At 41.0% G+C, this 20,873-nt stretch overlaps 2 protein-coding genes across 6 annotated transcripts in view; both read right to left on the bottom strand.

Moving 5' to 3' along the window:
• The window catches only part of tead3b (TEA domain family member 3 b), a 29,509-nt gene extending 19,366 nt beyond the window's left edge, over positions 1-10,143 (bottom strand). For all 5 annotated transcript variants that reach the window (XM_040159773.1, XM_040159771.1, XM_040159772.1 and 2 more), the window contains exons 1-2: positions 9,984-10,143; positions 9,464-9,615 (exon numbers count right to left, since the gene is read on the bottom strand). The gene's annotated coding sequence lies outside the window, so the exon portion shown is untranslated. The remainder of the gene's footprint in view (positions 1-9,463; positions 9,616-9,983) is intronic.
• A 2,314-nt stretch (positions 10,144-12,457) lies between these two features.
• Positions 12,458-20,449, bottom strand: LOC120783106 (tubby-related protein 1-like). Its single transcript, XM_040115841.1, has 10 exons — positions 20,332-20,449; positions 17,017-17,136; positions 16,645-16,779; positions 16,488-16,570; positions 16,161-16,325; positions 15,782-15,894; positions 15,543-15,651; positions 15,314-15,412; positions 14,446-14,617; positions 12,458-13,512 (listed from the first exon to the last, which is right to left on the bottom strand). The coding sequence occupies exons 2-10, from the start codon at positions 17,060-17,062 to the stop codon at positions 13,379-13,381; spliced, it is 1,056 nt and encodes a 351-aa protein (XP_039971775.1). The 5' UTR covers positions 17,063-17,136; positions 20,332-20,449; the 3' UTR covers positions 12,458-13,378.
• Positions 20,450-20,873: the final 424 nt, after the last annotated feature.

Raw genomic sequence — 20,873 nt, forward strand, 5'->3', positions numbered from 1 at the left:
TTATTTCCAATTATAGTAGAGGAAACACTGCAAACCTCCTTCGCACTGCGAACTGTGAAGAGCAGGACACGGTGCTCAGTGTAACACGCAGATCTGACGACCTCGATGGAGCTCGGAGTGCTCCCAAGAGTGTGTTCAAGTGAGGTGCTACGAAAGAGAGGCTCTTCACCGAGAGAGGGGCCTGAATTCCAGACATGTCCTTATTAAGAAAGGGCTGCGAGTGCTCACTGTTTCTCCTCCTGCCTCCCTTGTGTCAACCCAACGCCCCCCCCCCCCTCCGCCCAGCGCTCAGAACGTCTCTACCCAAATAAGGACAGGAGACCAGGGGATGTGTGTATGGGAGGAGTGGGTGGTGGGTGGGTTGGTTGGTTGGCCGGAGAGCAGAGGGGGAAAGTGGGTGTGTATGGGGGAGGAGGGTTGGGGGGTATTGGGGTGGGGGGGTGTTGTCCAATTTAGGCGTCCACTTTGGGGTCTGGAAAACAGTGGGATTGTTCCAGCTGGAATGCAACATCAGCAGTGAACACGCTCGCGCTTCGTGACGCTCAGAGCTCAGACTAGAGGGAGGGCATTGTCAGTGGAGCCTTTTTTCAATACATCCTCTGGTCGAGTCACAGGATTTAAATCAAGACAACAGTCATGACTTCATGATAAAAGTGAGTTGTACATAAAGTCACAGCGACAGTTTTATAGCTAGTTTGACAGTCGTAGAAAGTTCCAATAAATGGATTCAAGAGGAAGACTTTTGGGATTCAGTTTCCAACATTATCTACTGCCAGCGAGTGATTTGAAAAGAAAGGCTGTAGTCATTAACATATTGATTATATTAAGCCAGCTGCTAACAATCTGCTTTGGAACGTGGGTGCACTGTAATGTCCCTTTGAGCCAGGTGTGGGCAAGAAACTCCATAACATAGTAATGAGTCACACAACAAAATAAACTGTAGGTACAAGAAGTTGCACACATGAACACATACAATACATGAAAACAGTTACAGATAACTTAAAGGACAAACACTCCCATGTAGGCTGTGACAATTATTCAATTAACTGACTAGACAATCAACAGAAAATTAATCTGAAACTATTTTGATTATTGATTGATCATTTAAGTCATATTCCAAGCAATCCCCAGTTCCAGCTTCTGTTAGGATCTGTTGTTTTATGTCATAATAAATTGAATATCTTTAGGTTTTAGGCTGCTGGTCAAACAAAAGAGGACATTTGATGACAAAGCTTGGCCTTTAGGAAACTTTGATAATCATTTTTCAGTATTTTCTGATATTTTACAAACCAAACAAGTAATCATTAGTGAAAAAATAATATGCTGATTCATGGATAATGACATTAATCATTAGCTGCTGCCATGGTCTCACGCACAAACCTGTGCGTGGGACCCGTTCAGGCCAGATGGCAGGGTTTATTACAGATGTTGATAGAATGACCGATGCTCTCACATTTAACACAAAAATCAAGGATACACCTCTCCTCCCACCTACTGGGATTCGGGCCATTGGGCTCTGAGACCAACATGCTACAGAATTCCAATGTGCAGCAGGAATGTAAATAACGCCACGAAGCTATGCACCCGCATGTTCATTCAAACGGCACCATTCATGCACTAAAATCCCTCTTCCCATTTTCCCAGCCCTGAATGGAGCGATCACATTGCAGTCTGTTTTCAGCAATCGGCTTATCTCTGCTCCGGCTCCATCTATGAAACCGACCAGAGTTTATTGGCACCCACACTGCGTTTCCCTTTTTTTCCTCTAGACTGTATTGTGTGCGGTGAAATGTCCCGATGAATTCCAGTAATTCTACTGAGTCACTCTCAGGATGCTGGGTCGCACAGAGGAAAGCTTTCGGTATAGCTTAAATCGGGAAAGGGGATCCGTCGCAGACGTTTTTATCACGGACATTTGTTTAAGTGTGCCACAGAAAGTATGAAACCCCTTACAAACACCTACAGGCAGGAAAACAAACGGAGTCTGTGTGTTTCAGTAATAAATGGATGCCCTGACATTCAGCAGTTCGCACAATAACATTCAGAAAAGGCAGAAATAACAACTTTTTTTTTTTTACATTGTGACTTTTTATTCCTCAATTTTATCTTCCACTTAACATGAGATCATCTTGGTGCTCTCAGATGGACCAACCAGATGGATTTGTACTTACGCAGTGGAATTCAAAGGCTACAGTGAGGCAAGACCTTGAGTCAAAATGACTCTGTCATGTCTCTGATTTTTATGGCCTGATGGCAACATCTCCTCTCCAGTCGACTGGTGGGAAAGAGACACTTGTGGAACCTACCAACATTTAAGACCAAACAGGATGGATCACAGAAATAGATTGAAACGGCCCACCATGAGAGCCATGCGAGCCCATTGAGCTAGGACAATAGTATCATTACCAAAAACAGCAGTTAGGTACATTGTGTGTACAGTAGCTGACTTGTAAGTTCAAAGTTTTGTTTTGTTTTTTTTGCTTTTGCTGTGGCTGTTAATTTTACATACACGCTCATTATTTGTATGATTATAAAGACCCTTAAGTGTTTGTGTTTCCCAACTTCAGCAGTTTCTCAAAGCAACTGAATTTCAACACAAACTGGATCCTCCTCGTAAGTAATACAACAGTCAGGGAAACTTTTATTTCAATGATGTCTGGACAGCCTGAGCTAGATGCATAAAAACACAACCTTTTTGATGTTCCCCAATAAAACTGCTGTAAATACCAGACAACAACAAAACAAACGAATATGTGCATTTTCTCAGGCCAGTTCAGACACAAAAGGTCGGTGCAGAAATCATCCAGTTTCGATTTGCACTGCGGGACCAGAATCATCAAATGGAAACAACTAAAGAGTCCGCCATCTTAATGGACCTGGTCCGTTGGATTCAGGATGAACAGAGATACACTTTGAGCTCAGCCATAAACCAAACAGTGATATAAAAATTAGGTATATTTACGACATATTTCCTCCAGGTACTTTCAAAAACAGTCCACCCGGTTGTAATCTAGCATCTTCTCCTAGTTCTACATCACTTCAAAACAAAGCAGCATGCAACCCCCCGGAAATATGATATATATATATAATATTTTATGGAGGGGTCATTTAATGTAGACTTGTATGTGTCTTGGAGCCCCGGTGGTACCTTTCAAACTGGTACCCTTTTTTAATACATCAGAATCAGACGTATCTAACAAATTTTATTCACTAAGTAAATACATACGGAGAATTTGTTTTGGTTCCAGTGTCAGTACAATAAAAGAAAATAGAAAAACTGAAGAAAAATAAGCGTTAATAGTTTTTTTGGCCACTTGAGGACAGTGCAACAAGCTGTAAACACAGCACTGACATATTATCACCTCATCAAGTAGATACGACAAACATGTCAGCAAACAGTGGCTTTACACGTCCACCAGACATGGCACAATATTAGTTTTCATTTTGAGTCATGTTTTTGGCAAACCAATGAATGTAAGACTATCATTCACTCTCCTTTCAGCTCAGTTTTGGTCCCTCAGAACTTCAGAGGGAAATATCTGGCCCTTTAGCCGCTAGATGCTCCACTATGCTCCACTATGCCAGTCGCCAACTTCGTCTGTCTTCCGTTTGGTGCTGAGCAGGTGGCGCACGGTGGGTTTACGGGAGCTTTTTGCTGAAAACAATGCTGACGAGAAGATTCAGACTGACAACCAAACAGGGAAGTTGCAGGCTTTAAAACCAAAGCGATGATCTGAAAGAAGCTAAAACAGCTGAGGGGTGATTAGTCAGGAGATTATTCTCTGAGTTCATCGCTGCAAGCACCCCCTTTAACATTATACATAGTGATCTCCTAAGTCGTTAACATAAGCATACTGATTACAGCAGCTTTAGGATAAAGATTAAAAGGTTTCGTAAAAACAAGACATTTCTGTTACTGACTTTGATTTAGACTTTTTAAAAAAAATATATTATTTCTTGTTATCAAGGTAAATGTTAATTTTTGGTCATACCACACACAAACACTATATGCAAATCATCTTCCCTCTTCTATCCACAGCTCTGTACACCCCCATCACCATGACTCAATGCCACTGATTCATGTCCCAAAGCAGATTGTTAACAGATTTCCATTAAATCTGTCTCTTCTACTGCGGATCCATCAAGCCTGTTGTGTTTGCATGTGTCATGAATACCCACTGGCAGAATGTATATGCCTCCATCTGTTTGCTAACCAATACACTACAAATTTATTCCGGTCTTTAAAAATGCAGCCCTTTGTTAAGTTGCTGCTAGAGTTGGGACACTTGTTGGCCACAGGACAGACCCCCGCTGGCAGCCAAAAGCCCCCCTGCTCAGCTCAGAGTTAAACACACCTCCACCCAACTTAACATTTATACACAGTAACAAATCCGCAGCCTAAAAGTCCGCCGCACGAAAACCACACGTCTTGATAAGGTTGAAGGGCGCTCACAGATGTCGAGTAAGCGTTCACTGTCACACTGAGACCCCCTCCACACACACACACACCAACAGCCACACAAACACACACTTGACAGGGGAAACAACAGGACTTGGCGGCAGAAGGAGCAGCTGCTCTCTAAGGTCGGATTACAGATAAAGAAAACATTTCAGGTTCCAGGCCAGGAAAGCTGCTCTCTGACAAGAATTGGAAACGTTGCTTGATTCCTCCTGACACACAGAAACGCTTACAGTTGCATTTACAGCAAATGCACAAGTTAAACACTGGTATTGTTCCTTAATTTAGGGGGTAAATTGAAGGTGACGAGTTGGCTTGAGTGTCCGCCTGTCTGCCCCATGTTTGCTGCCGACACCACTGCTTTCCTCAGATTCACGAAAGCAACGAGCCCCATCTCCAAAAAATCTGAGTCACAACCCTCCCCTCTCCCTCCTGTGTCTGTGTTTGGCCCTAATAAATTCTCTCCAGCTCCTCCAATAACTTCCTCCTACTTCCTATCTGGCACGGAGCTCAGGAAACAATCAGAGCTGAGAGTGAGAGGAGGGCTGGACAGCCAGCAGCTCACACGGCAAGAGGCAGAAAGAGAGGCAGAGGGAAAAGTTGAGACAAACACACACACCCACACACACACACGCACACACACACACGCACACACATGCCACATGCACCCCTCGTCAAGCCAAACATTTGCAGTTTGATACCAGCTGCCCAAGAAAAATAATAATGCTCAGAGTAATGTCTTGCATGCAACAAATGAACAGCCGCACTTTCTTTGTAGAAATGATCTGATCTGGAAGACTCTGACAAACATTGTTCAAACATTTACACAATAAAAAAATCACCACAAGCTGCTCATATTTGTTGTTTTTAAGTAGACAAATCACACAGTGTGGAAACAGGCAAAAGCTCACTCTGAGGTAAGAAGAGGTTACTGGTTTCCTAGATGAGTCACTGTGAGACTCAGGCAGATAAATGAGTATCACACGTCGAGCCAGAGCATGAACATAAGGCCAGATTCATTCATTCATTGTTCTATTTTAACACTGGAGGCCAAGGGCTATGTGGTCCACCTTCAATTGTCACACTTTCAGAGAATTAAGACTTAATCCAGTTGAAGAGGGAAAGACTGACACAAAGCGGGACGAATGCGCCAGAGTGCTTGCCTGAATCAGCATTTTAATCGGAAATTTTCCAGGGAACGTAGCAGAGAAGCCATTCTAGCCTGAATTGGTCATTTTGTGGTGAGGGGAGCGGTTTGAAGCCATAATCTGTGAAACCTTTAAGACATGCATTACTTTGCAGCAGAATGTACCAGCCAATAACCCATCTGCCCGTATAAATTGTGGAACATGGCATTAAAAGCAGCCATGGCTTTGATCAGGGCCATATATAGGGGATTTTCACAAGGAAAAACTATGATTAGACATAAGAAACTGAGCCAGAAACATAACTAGTTGCACTGTTGCACATTTAAAGCATGTACATATACTCATAAAGGTCTGGTCTTGCTCAAAATCACTCAGACACCTGTGTTGTTTTATATTACGAACAACTAAAGCAAATAACTCTGTGCTGGAGAAGGAGATCATCCCCCAACCCAAAACACTCTGAGCAGAGGGATTAAGGGGGTTTCACATGAGTGCCCTTGGGTCACCGGAGCTCCAGTGCGACACACAGGCCACACGCGCACGCGTCTCTGAAACACCAGACGGGCCCGGTGCAGGAGTGCGTCTCCTGCTATCCACGATGGAGGCCGAAGGTGCCGGAGACACTGGCACACATGCGGCACCCTCGCAGACATTTCTTTAGAGTACATCTATGTGGCACATCACTCGTAACAGTTGGTTGCCAGAGAAAGAACAACTGAAACGTTTAGCAACTTGGGGACAAATGACACAAAGACTACACTGTTCTAGGCCACTCCCCGGCTCCTCCCCTGAGTGGTCTGAACAGGAGGCCAGAAAGCTTATCTGTTAAAACCTCATGGTTTGGAGGATATGTAAACATGTGCAGTGCATTAACGTGAATACAGTGTTGATAAATTGTGTTGCTGGGGACTTTGAGAATGAAGTAACTGGTGTATATTTAAAAAACACATTTGACTACTTTCAGTCGATGTTGGAGCATGCAACTCTTGAAATTATGCCTTTGCTTCACTGGTTGGTTCACCGTAATAAATAGCTCAAAGCCCAATATGCTCTTCATCAACACAACTACACTCTTTAACCCAACCACTGCTAGTTAGGGTCAAACTGCATATTGTATGCCAGACTGTCATTAATGCCCTGCTGCTGCTGAGAGCTGCAGGCTTTTCCCTGAGGCCTTCTGTGTGCTCACCATGCAGACATAAGAGGTATTTGTTCAGATCTGGGTTGACAGAGGGGTAAGTGTCCACCATTTGGACGAGCACTTCTGGGGATGGTGCTAAAAAGCGACCAGGGTCTGCACAAATGGGCAAAAGCTCATTAGCCTTTCTTCTGTGGGTTTAACACAAACAGGCGAAGCTGCCGGTGACAAACACTCAACAGACATGCATCCAAAGTAAACACTCTGAGGCGCAAAGAAAGGATGCACCTCAGCTCTGGAATCAGCAGAACACCGCAAGTTATCTGAAATACCTACAGTCTCTCTACAGTTTCTGATTAAACATATGCTTTACAAAAACATCGGAGGATTACAGTTTTATTTCACCCTCATGAAGAGAAAACATGCTCATTAACTCTTCCCTCTGATAAATGGCCTGAAGGAACACAGCTGGGGAGTCAAAAGACAGAAAATGATCACTTTAAGGAGATACTACCCCAAGTAATCTCATCGACCTCCACGACATGGGTGAAGCTGAAAAACGTTCCCCTCGCAGTAAACTTTCACACGAGTACAGAGTGTACATGTTAAATCCACAACGGCTGAGAAACATAAAATACGTTCAAGGGGGAAAAAAAAGAAGACCACATTGTACATTGGGAGGCCTGATGCATTCATGCTGCATAAAAACAATGAAGGGGAATCTGTCGGAGCAACAGAATGCTTAATCCTTTCCAGATTTACCCATCAGCATTGAAATCTATTATTAGGCTTCTTGGCGTGTCTCATTTACCAAGGACACATTGTTTGGTTGTACTTGTTGGTTGTTTCATTTCAGAACATCATTTCCACATGTTAATATAAATTAGCTCTTAAGAGGGGCTCAAACTGTAGACTTTAACCTCTCAACTATGACCTAATATGACCAATTGGGATAAATACCTGCCCGAAGATATCTGTTCATCCTCTTTACCCTGGTTGCGTCAACAGATTGTGGCTCAAACGGGCTTTAAAGACCTCCCCAAAAAACCCTGCCGTATTTAAATTACAGCCCTACGGATAAAAGAAGGCGCAGTAAAATCTGCTCCCCTGCTGTAAAGCTTTGTTTGCCTACAAAACTCGGTGAAAACATTTAAAAATATGTCAAGTATATATCGAGGAAATATTAACATTATAAAACTTCAGGGAATGTTGCTGCAGGAAAAACACACGGCAACAGGCAGACAGCAAAGTTAACATCTTATTCTGCTTGCTGCTACTAACCTGACAGACTGCATTCTGTTGTTTTGTCAAGCCTGTTGACTGGCAGTGGTTTTGACTTGGCAAGCTAACATGACTGCAAACGTATAGGATGAAGGAGGTGCCAACATGTTCGTTTTTTAATTATATAATCAGCTCAAAGATTTGGCTCTGTCAAAATTTAAAAAAAAAATAAATAAATAAAAAAGTGTTGCCCGAGTCTGGGCTAACAGCACAGACTGAGAACAGGTGGAGCCTTAGGTGGAGCCTTAGGTGGCACTCACATAATTACACAATTAGCTCTCATACATATCCATGCATCTCAAATCCTCACCTATGAATTATGTACTTAGTGGGACTTTGCAGAGTATCATCACATGCCCTGTCTGTTGGCACGAAAGAAGGAAAAACAGAGAGAGAGAGAGAAAAAAGAAACTATAGCTTATTAAATCATGAATATTTATTTAAATTTAAATAATGACAAGGTATTATCCAGTAATGAATTGTTATGTCAATGAAATGCCAAGTTAAAGTTATTAGAAAGGAAAAAAAATTGGATATTATAAATCAACACATAGGAAATGATGTCACTATTCCCTGGAGCGATAGTTTTGCGGCGGGCTCTCATACAAGCACCCTTCTATTCACATAAATTGAGTTTTTCTGTCGGGCCTTAAGTCTCTCCCGTATTTCATATAGGACCAGAATTTCATCTAAACTGACCAAAGGTAGTAGGTTTTGCATTTTTCCATTTCCATTTTGATCAGCCAGTAAACTAATGCAGGGGGGCTGGTATTTCTAAATAAAACCTCCTGGCTTAATAGCTATGATGTAACAAATAGTTTTTAGTGTGCAAAAGTGTAGCTGCAGGTTGGTAAAATCCCGTGAAGCCTGCACCCTGGCTTTATCTCATATCTGTCATTTGTTTGTATAATTGCAAATCTGCTGGTATTCTATGGTCTAACCTTTTTTTTTTTTTTTCACTGTATGTTGTTCTACACCTCTGCTTGTGTATTCATAAATAAAGTCTGTTTAAAAATAACGGTGTAGTTCCAGATGGGTGAAAAAGTTCTAATCCAAAACTGCAACTCAATTAGTGATAAAATTAGGATTTGGGTTTTTTTTTTTTATGCATCTTGATAAACATTGTTTAAACGTTTGACCCGTGTCTGCCTTTAAACGAAAACTAAAGGATGTGACAATGGTAGTTTACCATTCACTTGTTCATTTAAATCTCAACGTTGCCAGACAAAAGCTAAAGAGAAAAGTGGCTGCAACTCTCTGTCTCCGCTTAAACCGATTATTTCAAAGGTTTTGGGTTGTTGTTTTTTTTACTTTCTTGTTTTAAACGAGTGAACCACTTTGTGTTTCGATGCCTAATATTCCCGTCTGCTGGCGGACGAGCACGGGGGGGCTCCTGCCTTCATTCGACTGTGCTGACAAATCAAGAACTCGTCTTACCTTTGGGATGCCGAGATCCAGACCAGACTGAAGTTGTGTATTCCTCCAAAGCGTTTGGTTTCTCTCTCTCTCTCTCTCTCTGCCTGTAGGTATAGAACTGTTGGGTTCCTCTTGAGGAACGAGGCTGGAAGTGTTGGCTCCAGGAATACGAACTGTGCGAGACAGAAAACACACATTTTGGCCCACTTCTCGGCTGTCAAAAGAGGAGCTCTTTTTTTTTGTTTGTTTTGTTTTGTTTTGGTTTGGTTTTTCCTGCAATAAGTATGTTTCAATGAGCAGGGCTACCGGTCGAAAATGTGATTGTACAGAGCCTGTCAAAAGATATCCCCGCACACTGGGAAAGTCAAACACAATAGACTATCAATCTGGAAATGTTTTCTTCCCTCCCAACGCAGGGAGCTCCACGGAAAAATGTAAAAAATGACAATGATCTGAAAACTTCACCGAGACAAGCGGCGTGAAAAAACTCCCCAGAAAAAAGGCTCTAAACAGATAGAGGGAACATTTGCGGAGAACTTACCTTTTTATTTTGGCAGTCACCTTCCTCTGGTCAATGGAAGCAGCTGGTCAATTCAGTAACTTTGTTATATTTTGGCGCCTTGTTGTTTTCCGTAATATTTCTCAGAGGTTTGACAGTATAAGAGGAATGTTAAGTATGACTTTGGTATGAAATCAACGCACTACACTGGAAAACGAAGGGGGAGGAAAAAAAAAAAAAAAAAAAAAAAAGGACTTTCAAGGAGGAGCCATTGTTGCGCGTCAATCAACAAGCTTGGGGGGCAGTGACTTCACTGCAGGCTCCGCCCCCCCCCACCCCCCCACCCCCAAAAGCCTCAACCGAGACTGCAGATTCCTGCTCTAAAAAGAAGCAGTCTCTGGCGACGTGCGCAAACACCAATGTGCCCCCCCCCCCCATAAAGTCTAATGGGGGGGGGGACAGAATAGGCCACGGCTAATACCTTAGAGCGGCGTCGAAACGCCGACGCTTGACTCGAGGTGCGTTTTACTTGACTGCCACTGACGTTTCCACGTGGTACACGAGGCGAGGTATCTCGAGAGAGAGAGTGGCACGCTTCACTTCCAACACCACAGAGAGACACCGCATGGCAGCAGAGATCATATAGAGCATATGGAAAAGTTCTGGGGGGGTTTTTTTTTCCCAAAAAATATATAATAACTACGTTTTATTTATTTATAAATAAAAGATAGTTATTATAGGATGACATGGGCCAGATAGTCCATAAGAAATAAATGGGATGCAAATCTAACATTAACGTCCATATCTGTGCTCCCTCTCCTCTAATCCTCCACCTACGGACTTGGCCCAACTGTAAAGCAAAACATCAAACCCAGTTATCCAATCGGTGGCTACCATATGCGTGCAAACCTTTCAATCTGGTCATTCTGTAGGTACTGTATTCTCCGTGGGGATCTACAAGCCACGTAGGTTCCTCCCTACTCTTCCCAACTTTATTTATTTGATTATTTTTTTGGCAGAAATATGACAAAGCAATATGTAAAATATCTATGTCTGTGGACTGGGCTAAGATAATCTTTGGTATAGTAACTCCTGGTTGGCCTGACATGTTATCAAAGATGCTACTTCTTAGAGCAGAGCAGGGAACTATGAGTAAGAGAGGTCTCTTCTGCCTGGCACTTATTACAAATCGAAGGTATTGTGGGAAAACGTGATGTAGCGTGGATTTTGAACAATGCAATATGTGGGTAATTTAAGATTGTATAAAACAATGCCTGGTGTTCATGCAGCCAACTTTGTTCAAGCCCACGGAGCTTTATTTTAAATCCAAAAGCTCCCAAAGTTTACAAAAAACCCCAAATAGTTCAACCTAATCCTGCGTTTTTCATTCTTAGGGGGGGTAATTTATTGTCCAAAAGAAAAAAAAAAAAAATCTTTTCAGCTATTGAAAATGTGTGCATCTCTGTAAAGTAAACTTAGGCTGTGAACACACTACCCTCCAGCAACAGCTCCTTCTGTTGGTCAGCAACATGGTTGCAACATTTCAACAATTTGGATTTATCCAGCACTGACACACACAAAAGCAGGGCTACTGTATACACAGAAAATGTGTGAAAAATAAATAACACTACTTGTATTAGCATTTAAGAATGACAACAGTATTCTTGGCAGTTGCTTAGCTGGAAATCACGTAACAGAGAAAGTCAATGGGGGAAGAAGAACCGACTTTACAGCATCTGTCCAGAAGAGCTGCCAGCTTCGGGCTTCATTTAATCTACGAGTTTGGACAACTGCCTGAGCAGGTTCAGGCAGAATACACACCTCTCACTTGCTCTCAATGCCCTCGGCTCAAACTGGTTTTTCATCCCGAGTGAGGCTTCTCTCGACGGAAAAAGGCAGCCACTTGGAGAAAAGTGCGGGTGTCTCTCAAAACCTGCGCGTGGCAGGAGTCTTTCTGATTGTCTGCCAGCTGCCTGTTTATTGCGGATGATAATGTCAAAAACATATTCTATAAAAATCACCAGTGAGGTACTTTAAAGAGGGATCGGGGGGGGGACCGTGTGACTGTCTGCAAAATCCATGAATTTCATTTTCTTGAGGTTATTTTTTGGCTTTTTTTGTCTTTATTTGACAGTGATAGCTGATATACAAGCAGAACTCGCAGGGGGAGAGATGGAGACAGAGAGAGGACGGTGACATATAACAAATGTCCCCGGCTGGAATCAAACGTTGTGGTTATATGGTATGCGTCTTAACCACTTGGATGCCAAAATCCATTCAATTCTATTATGATATTGTAGTATTTAAGCATTTTGTGCCACAGACACTGAACAGTTAATAAGTGAGAAACGATGAAAGGTTTTGCAGATAAATGCATTTATACAATAAATGCTGATTTAAAGGAAATTTAATTCACATGCTTTATTAAATAACATTATTACAATAAGCCTTGAAATGCAACAAAGGCAGTGTTCAGAAAAATAAATGAATTTTACAAAATACTGGAACCAAAAAACACATAAATATAAAAACCTAAGTTAGCTCAAATCAGACCAAATCATCAGAAATGGACAGAGAAACCTCCAGAGTGGTGAACTACATTTGGTTGAATATTTTGTCAAAACATGGTACGTTAACACTAAATGGCAAGAACTACATACACTCCTATTCCAAAGTGCGACACTTCTACGTAGTACCTGACACCTGGAATCGATGTTTCGAAGTCACTAAAATATGGACAGTCTGTTGTGTAAGACCGCTGTTATGACATTTAATAGGATTCAAATAAAAGTGATTTTATTCTTTTAATGCTATCAGTGTAACCTGATAGATACACAAGTGTCACTTGAGCAGATAGTTGATATCTCACAAAGTGTAACTCTTTGAATTAAAATTGGATTTTTGCCTTAAAGAAACTAGATATTCTCATCATGACTAATACAGCAATACAATACAATACAATACAATACTGCACAATAAAGCCAAAACATGACACAGTTTAACATCTTTCAATGATGTTAGTGATCTTTAAACACCTTCATCATCGAGGTGTACCATCATCCCCTCAAAAAAAAGTCATAACCCTCCGGTCACTGGGGTTCTTTGAAGCGGTGTCAGTCTTTGTTTAATTCACAGAAATCCAGATGTTTCCAATGAATTACCAAGACAGAAATCAGGACTTTCGAGTGCCATCCCCTTGCATGATCAGACGACAATACGAGACTAGTTTTGCTTCTTCCTCCTGTGGGGAATCACACGCCCATGAAGGCGACAGCGCAGCAGCAGGCATTGCCACGTTCAGGGATTCAACATTCGTTATTGGCGCCTATTGCAGGAAGTGTTGAAGGCAAGTCCAAAGACATGGGTTGGTCTGATGTTAGCGTGGGCGTGTTCCATACTGATCTCAGCGTACGTAGGCTACCCGGGGCATCTGTCTGTTATTCACAGGCAATTTTGCCGTCGAAGCTGGAGAGCGCGATGGCAAAGGCCTGCACGGCACACAGGGGGTAGTTGAAGTCCAGTGTGAAAATGTCATCCGCTATCCGTCCAAACTGCATCACAATGTAGTCCACTGGAAAAGGCAAGGAACTGTTAGATGGACCGAAAGCCCTGGTATATACAACTTACACTTTATATCACATGGTGGGCTTCATCATCTGTTTGAGTGATGACTTTTTGGCATCCAGACATGTCCCAGGTGACTTTTACAGAAATGATTTTATTCAGACGTGACAGGACATCTACCGACAGAGCTAAGTGCTCCTGCGATACGGTTTGAGAGAGGCACTGATATCGCTGCTGGAAAATAGTGGTGATTTGAAAAGTAAAATGATAAGAGAGAAGAAGAGTTTTCTGTTCTCTCATAGGCTGGATCCCTGATGGATTAAAAAAAAAAAGTTTTACCATATGAATTGTAAATTAAAGACCATCATTCATAGAATTCTGCTGCTTATTTTATAATGTCCATACGGTGCACAAGCACACCGTAGAATGATAAGACGTGATGTTGGCATGGATGAATGTTGAAAATATAAGGAGGGAGAGACAGCCGGTCTAATTATTATTGTGGCTGTATTTTGGTTGCCCCACACCAGAAGGTGGAAATTGATTTTTACAGACTGATGTGATGAGAGGAATCGGCCTAACAACATAAAATGAGCTCATTCGCAGTATTTCATAGTTTACTAAACTTATTATAACTTTATTATAACTTTATAATTTATAACTTCTCTGAAGTTATTTTGTATTCTTTGAGCATATCTTACCTTGTGCCGCTGTGGCAGTTACATTAATTTGACAGCATTTGATTCGGACTTGTATCGTGTCAGGAAAGTGGAAATCTTACCACTAGATCTGAACTAGTAAGACTGCTGTATTGACTTTTACATTGTTCACACATACAGTAAGACCAACATGTAAAATTAACATCACATTTACACAACAAGGTGCATATGTGAAACGGGCTGTAGATAGACAGACACACAGACAGATAAGCCGTACTCACAGTCTTTGTTATGGACTATCTGGAAGTTCTTGATGGAGGCCTGGGTGACCCTGCCGTTGAAGTTGAGCACATGAGACGCTGTTTCTTCGTTCCACACTGGCGTCTTGTTGTGAAGCTCGATCAGATTTTCCATCCTTCTATTCTGGTGTCTTATCAACAAGCCGTCACATTCCTGTGAAGAATTGGCAAAACACAAGTCGCTGAACACCAGCAAAGAGTAACATGATTTTACACATTGGCCTTGTGTTGCTCTCATAATAAACGCACAGCATTCCTTAAATAAAGCTGTGGGCTGTATGCATATTATTTGTTGACGCTGTGAAAAGCAGGGGATTCTGGGAGTCCTGATCTTGCTACTGAGTCATCTGATGGTCTCACACGCAGGAATCAACAACTCACAATATCCTCAGTTGGAGGTGCCTTTGTGAAACTCCCCGATGAAATGCACTTTCTCAGCTAAAAAGGGTTTGTTCTCTTCATTCTATTTCACTTTACTCCATTTTATTCCTCTCTTTGTTAACTATATAGTGTGACCAAGGTGGGTCTTGTAATTTCATGTTTTGATTATCAGGTATATCTGAGAAAAGAGGAAGACAGACTTTTGGAATTATGTTCTGGATGCTTGTGTGTGTATTTATATACTTGTTTTCCCTGTAAAAGAAACCCTTAACATACAGTAAACCAAAGCCTTATTATGTAAGAACATATATATTGCCCCTGGTGTCCTGGTCTCTTCTATTACTCGACATTTATTTTGTCTTAATGTTCTACTAAAGGCAATGCAAATAAAACAATACAATAAAAGTAAATACAAATACAAGTGAAATGAAACAACAGAAACAAAAACAAAACAAAAAAATGATCTTACATTTCTTGGTCGGAGTGGTAGTCGCTCGTTGTCCTTGTTCATCCCTGGAATGATGACTGTCATCCTTCTGGGCCCTTTCATTCCTAAGACATTTGTTTCCTGATGACAGAAATAAGTCAAATCTGAATTTTCACATTTTCCGCTTTTATTTTAAAAACCAAACGTACCCGAAAACGGCACTCATGAAAAGCACTGTAGACAATGAACAGCGAGCTGTAAAACAACTTACATAGATGATGCCTGCTAACTCCTGCCGTGCATTTGACATGTCTGGAAGAGCTCTTTCTGGATTCAGAGCATTGTCAAATACGGTGAACTTAGTCCCCATTAAATTTGACCTGGGCGATGTATAAAAGAATTTTTTGAATTAAAAACTGACAGCAAACGAATGAGGAAAAATAGAGCTGGTATTACATATGTTCTGTGCTGCTTTTGAATGAATGAATTGATTTTTGAAGTGCAGTGTACCTCAGCTTTCCAACAAAATTCTCTCCACCTCTTGATAAATCTGTGGCATCAATTGAGATGAGGTAATTTGAAGTTGTGCTTTTCTTTCTTTTCCTCCCAGCCAACAGGAATGTCTACAAAGAAAAAACAAGACAAAGGCAAGCAGTCCTTTTAGAATAAAAGAAAGAGAGCAATCTAACATACACACATCCCTAAACCCGCACTAAATCAAATAATTAAGTTATTATAACTACTGACATGAATGCTGTTGTATCTTGTTTAGTGGTTTGGAACTTGTTTTGGTGTAAATCTGGCTACGTGTTCTTACATGAGAACTGCTCATTATACATATCTATTAACATTATAAACTGTCAAATTCCGGTAGAGATAAATCCCCGACCTTTTTTTCATTGTCTAGATGAAGGTAATACAGAGGGTAGAGGCTCTTATCCATCCCTCTCTGGTCCCGAGTCACTCTGCATTTGATGGTCACTCCCTGCGTGGCCGGCTGCATCACAAACTTCTCCAAGTTGTCGAACTCAATCTCAGGTGATGGAGATCTCTCCTGATCAAGAAGCATAAATAGGTACGCTCTGATTAAAACCCCTAATGTTTGCTGCATGGTTCATTTGCAATAGAATTAAAATTAGTTCGCTTGGCTGTATAACATGGCGTGAAGTGACTAAATGGTTTTGTTTTGTGGGTGTACTGTGTGATTTTGACATACCTTTTTCTTCTTCCCTTTGCCCTTTTTCTTCTTTGACTTTTCTTCTTTTTCAGAGTCAGAATTGTCACTCTCTTCTGCCTTTCCTGGAACACAACAGATGACATGTTATATGCCCGCCAGTGACTCTAGCAGAGGAATAAGGTACTGGTGAACTTGCCTTTCTTCTTTGTCTTCTTGTCTTTGTCCTTGTCTCCTGATGCTTGGAACATGGACGCAGAGCCAGCGGTGGATTTCTTCTTCGATTTGGTCGACTTTGTCTCTTCTTCACTTTCGTCACTCTCTGATTTGGCAGCTGCTCAAGGAACAGGTATAAAGATTTTCAAGTAAAGCTCACACGTTTGTATGAATTGTAACTAGGGTACTTGGGCTGTTGTTGAAATAAAGTCCACATTTTATCATTTCAGCATCAAGGTTCAAGCTGTACTGTAAAAGTCAGCTATGATGCATGGTCTCAAATTCAGTAAAGGGGGCTTACAAAAGGCCAAACCATAAAGTTTTGAGTTGTGACGGTTTATCAAGATGTAATCACCTTTCTTCTTGCTTTTTGAGTCTTTTTCTCCATTTATCTGGAACATTGAAGCTGGCTCCTTTTTCTTCTCCTTCTCCTTTGACTTGGACTTTTTTTCTTTTCCATCAGAATTTTTGTCTTCTGAGAAATGAGAAACAAGTAAAATCTGAAAAGTGTTATCCATTCTTGAAACGATACCAAACTGCAGAATCAAGTGATAATGTAAATCTCCCTCCTTCAGGCACTAAATTAGTCAGTGGACTTGGGGAGAAGTGGAGTGAGAGCCAAACCAATTTAAACTGTAATTAATCAGCAAGCAAAGATTTGAGACCGTGACAGATTGTAAAGAGCGCAACAAATTCGTATCATGCAATCCTGATTTTATGTGTGCTCGGTTTGAAATCTGCTCTCACTGTTTCTCCCAGCAGTTTCGTCAGATTCTGAGCACTTGAGATTGTGAGAGGGATTTGGGCTTCACCGGGACTCGCCCGTATCCGGCTATTAGGTTAGGGTCATATCTTTTACAGTTAAAGTGTTGTAGTTCAAGGCAAAAGCTAATGAAGCACACTGGGAGGAAGACTGACATTTCTTATATTTTCTCTGCTCTCAGTTGGACGTCATATGTAAGGCATCCATGCCAAAACTGAAAGTGCCTAACTTGGAAGATGTCAAGGAGCAGGATGCCAAGTTCCCCACTCAGATCAAGTGGCACAAGTCTTGTGCCCTCAAAACCTCGATTACTGTCAACTCTCTCTCTTAAAACTTGTTCCATGATATTGAATCTGTCCCAATATGCTCTCACATCTCTACATGATGGCTAATTACTCCTCAAGCAGTCCGTGCTGCCTGTATATTTTTGGCATTGACGAACTTAAGATATTGCAAGAGTGTGGTTAAATTCTCCTGAGGTAAGCACTTTAGCATGTAATACTTCCTCAAAATAGGTCTAGTGCTGGTAAATATTTGACTGGTGAGGCAAACTCCCAACTAGTTATAGCGTGTGCCATTCTCTCACCATACCCTTTGTCATCAAACTGCTGCCTCTTTAAACAGTCAGCAGTTGTCTTTGATTTGTAGTTGTGTTTCTGTCCTTCGGATGAACCTAAGTCCAATATTCACTCTCCTTTAAGCTCTGTTATAGTCTCCACCACATCCTGAGGGAAATATCTGGCTCTTTAGCTGCCAAATGCTCTGCCATTTGGTGATGGACAAGTAGTGTACAGTGAGATTTTTTTTTTTTTTGGTTTAGTTTTTTTTTTTTAAGGCTTATTATCTTTAAACAGCAGTTTGCTGCGTCCAAAAACGAGTTGGATGATAATTTTCTGTCAGTTTTTCACTATAAGTGACTCTATTTCACACACAAGTGAAAGTAGTTCATTGTTATTATAAAAATATTGATTATATCTATTTCAGAAAGGATTTTGTGCTTTATCATATCAGTTCGATGGGGCCAAAGGTGCAATCCTTTATGCATAATTTGCACACAAAAAAAAGTTTTAAAAAAATCTTAAACTGCAAACTATAAGTGTGAAATGTTCATGAATTAAAGAGTTAACCCTTTCATGATGGTGGTTCTGGAGCAACATTGCAATGTGATATACTTTCGACTGCCTGATGAAAGTAGTGGGGGATGTCCAAATCCAAACACACTTGCAATCCCTTCGCCTATTGTGTTTGTTTGTTCTTGGTCATACACAGTTAGAGCTGAACATTGGACTCAAACTTTTACAATCAAGCTTTTATAGATGAAGAGAGAACTGGAGTCTTCCTGAAACCGAATCTTACTGTATAATGTATGATTCTACATCTGAATTGAAATAAAAATAAAGTTGTTAATTCAGAAATATATAAACACTGATATTTTTCTGATATAGTACAGCATGGAAAGCTTTCCACAGTAGTTATATAAGTATATTGCCATAGCTCAGAGCATAAAGTAGGCTACTGACATAATTTATTCTATTTCCATGGTTACCACAAACAGAGCACCTGGCTTCCCCTCAGGGAGCCACAAGCACACGTTTGTGCAGATATTTCTGAAATGACTGACGGCTGATCAGAGGCGGAGGGAGGTTAAGTTAAGCTCAGAGGCAAGAGCTCTGGAGATGATCCAACCAACAGTCTGGGCTATATCTCACAGAAAATCAGTAGTGAGGAGATAAATAGCTCAGATTCAAGTGTCTATCTCTGTACCGGGACTCACTTGACTTTAGCTCATGTCAAAGTTGTAACTGCACACTGTAAAAGTCTTGAGCGGCAGCTGTTTCAGAATCTTATTGTTATTCCCAAAGAAACAAGTTGTCCATCTGGTAGAATGTTTACCATCTTCGCCGTCTTATTTTAGTGTGCTAGCATGCTGACATTTGCTAATTATTTGGCTATAAACCAAAGTATTGCAGAAATCAAATTTTTGGCCTGAGAATGGCTCGAGATGAAAAGTTAAGGGATCACCAGAGTGATATCAGTTCATCCTGAGGGGGGCACGACTGTACCAAATTTCACGGTGATCCATTCAATACCACAAATGCCAACATGAGGTTGGCGTCGGAGGAAAAGCCAGGGAATCACCAGAGTCAATAGGTGTTGAGATATTTCAGTCTGGACCAAAGCGGTGGAGCAACAGACCGACAGCCCACCACTGCAGTTCTTACAGACATGATGCTACGATGGCTAAAAAGTTAAGGTCTCAAAAAATGTACTGGGACCTAAGAAACAGTATTTGTACCAAAACTTCCAGTCATCTTTTAAAATCCTCTCCAAGTGAAACTAAAGTGGTGGATGCCATAGCCTGGAAAGATGCCCTCTTATCTCTCTTTAATTTCAGTTTTTCAAGCTGGAAATTTACTCAAGGCTTCATGTGTCATCATTCAATCTTTTTGTTACTATGGCTAATTAGTTAGCAGGCTTGTTGGCTAATCGGTGTTTTCTATTTAGAGTTATTCCAATAGAAAACTTGCTCTATTGTTTGGAAAAAGAAAAACAGTGTTTCCAGACCTCCTGCAAAGTAAAACTTACAGCCTCAGAGGAATGAGGCCAAACAGTCCTGGGTTGACGACTTCCATTTTTTAATTGTAAGTGTTAAGTGGCATTAAACAAGAACATTGTCAGGATTGCACCAGTTTTAATTACATTTTCCACAGTAATCCCTTACGGGCAAGTTACTCACATAACTGTTGTGCTTTGTTGCCTCTCCTACCAAGTCAGTGTTTCCACTCACTCACCATTACACAATAAAATCATCTAATCCTCTTAACAACGTTAGTCTGGTTTTATAACCCTTGTTTTGATCACACTGCTAATGCCTTTGGAAAACTGTTTTCCTGCTTCTTGCCATACCTTTAGATTTGGATGTCTTGTCTTTGGCAGAACTTGCAGATTGAGAGCTGTCCTTTGTTGTCTTTTTCTTTGTTTTCTTCTTTGGGGTGTCCTCATCATCGTCGTCATCATCATCGTCATCTGTGCCTGAACCTAAAGTGTTGGCAAACATTTTCATCAAACTAATTTTGGCCTTTTCTGGGATGATTGCCAAAATATATTAATATTTAGTGTTTATTTGTATGATTTATTTGTATATATCAGGAATTAATTAAATTCTCAGAGGTCTTTACACACCCCAGTTTCAACACAATTCCTATATTTCCTTTGAAAGAAAAGCCATTAATGACTCACCTTTCTTCTTTTTTGGAGCACTTTTGGCTTTCTTTTTTGGTTCTTTCTCTTTTCCTTTTTCCTTTTCTGGTTCCTCCTTATCTTTTTCAGGTTTCTTTTTCTTCACCTTCTTTCCATCTATAATGTTGATAATGAAACAGCAATTTAACCAATGTGGTTTGATAACATTAATAGAAAAACACTGCACTCTTCGAAGGAAATGCTTAAAA

This window comes from Xiphias gladius, chromosome 21 (assembly GCF_016859285.1).
Source record: "Xiphias gladius isolate SHS-SW01 ecotype Sanya breed wild chromosome 21, ASM1685928v1, whole genome shotgun sequence".
Lineage (NCBI taxonomy): Eukaryota > Metazoa > Chordata > Actinopteri > Istiophoriformes > Xiphiidae > Xiphias > Xiphias gladius.

What these genes read in the sequence shown, in the direction of transcription:
- LOC120783106 (XM_040115841.1), bottom strand. Translation starts at nt 17,062, where the DNA reads ATGTTCCAGATAAATGGAGAAAAAGACTCAAAAAGCAAGAAGAAAG. An exon ending in CAAGAAGACAAAGAAGAAAG is followed by an intron (nt 16,571 to 16,644) that starts GCAAGTTCACCA and finishes GTTGTGTTCCAG; the next exon opens with GAAAGGCAGAAGAGAGTGAC. An exon ending in ATCTAGACAATGAAAAAAAG is followed by an intron (nt 15,895 to 16,160) that starts GTCGGGGATTTA and finishes TTTTCTTTGTAG; the next exon opens with ACATTCCTGTTGGCTGGGAG.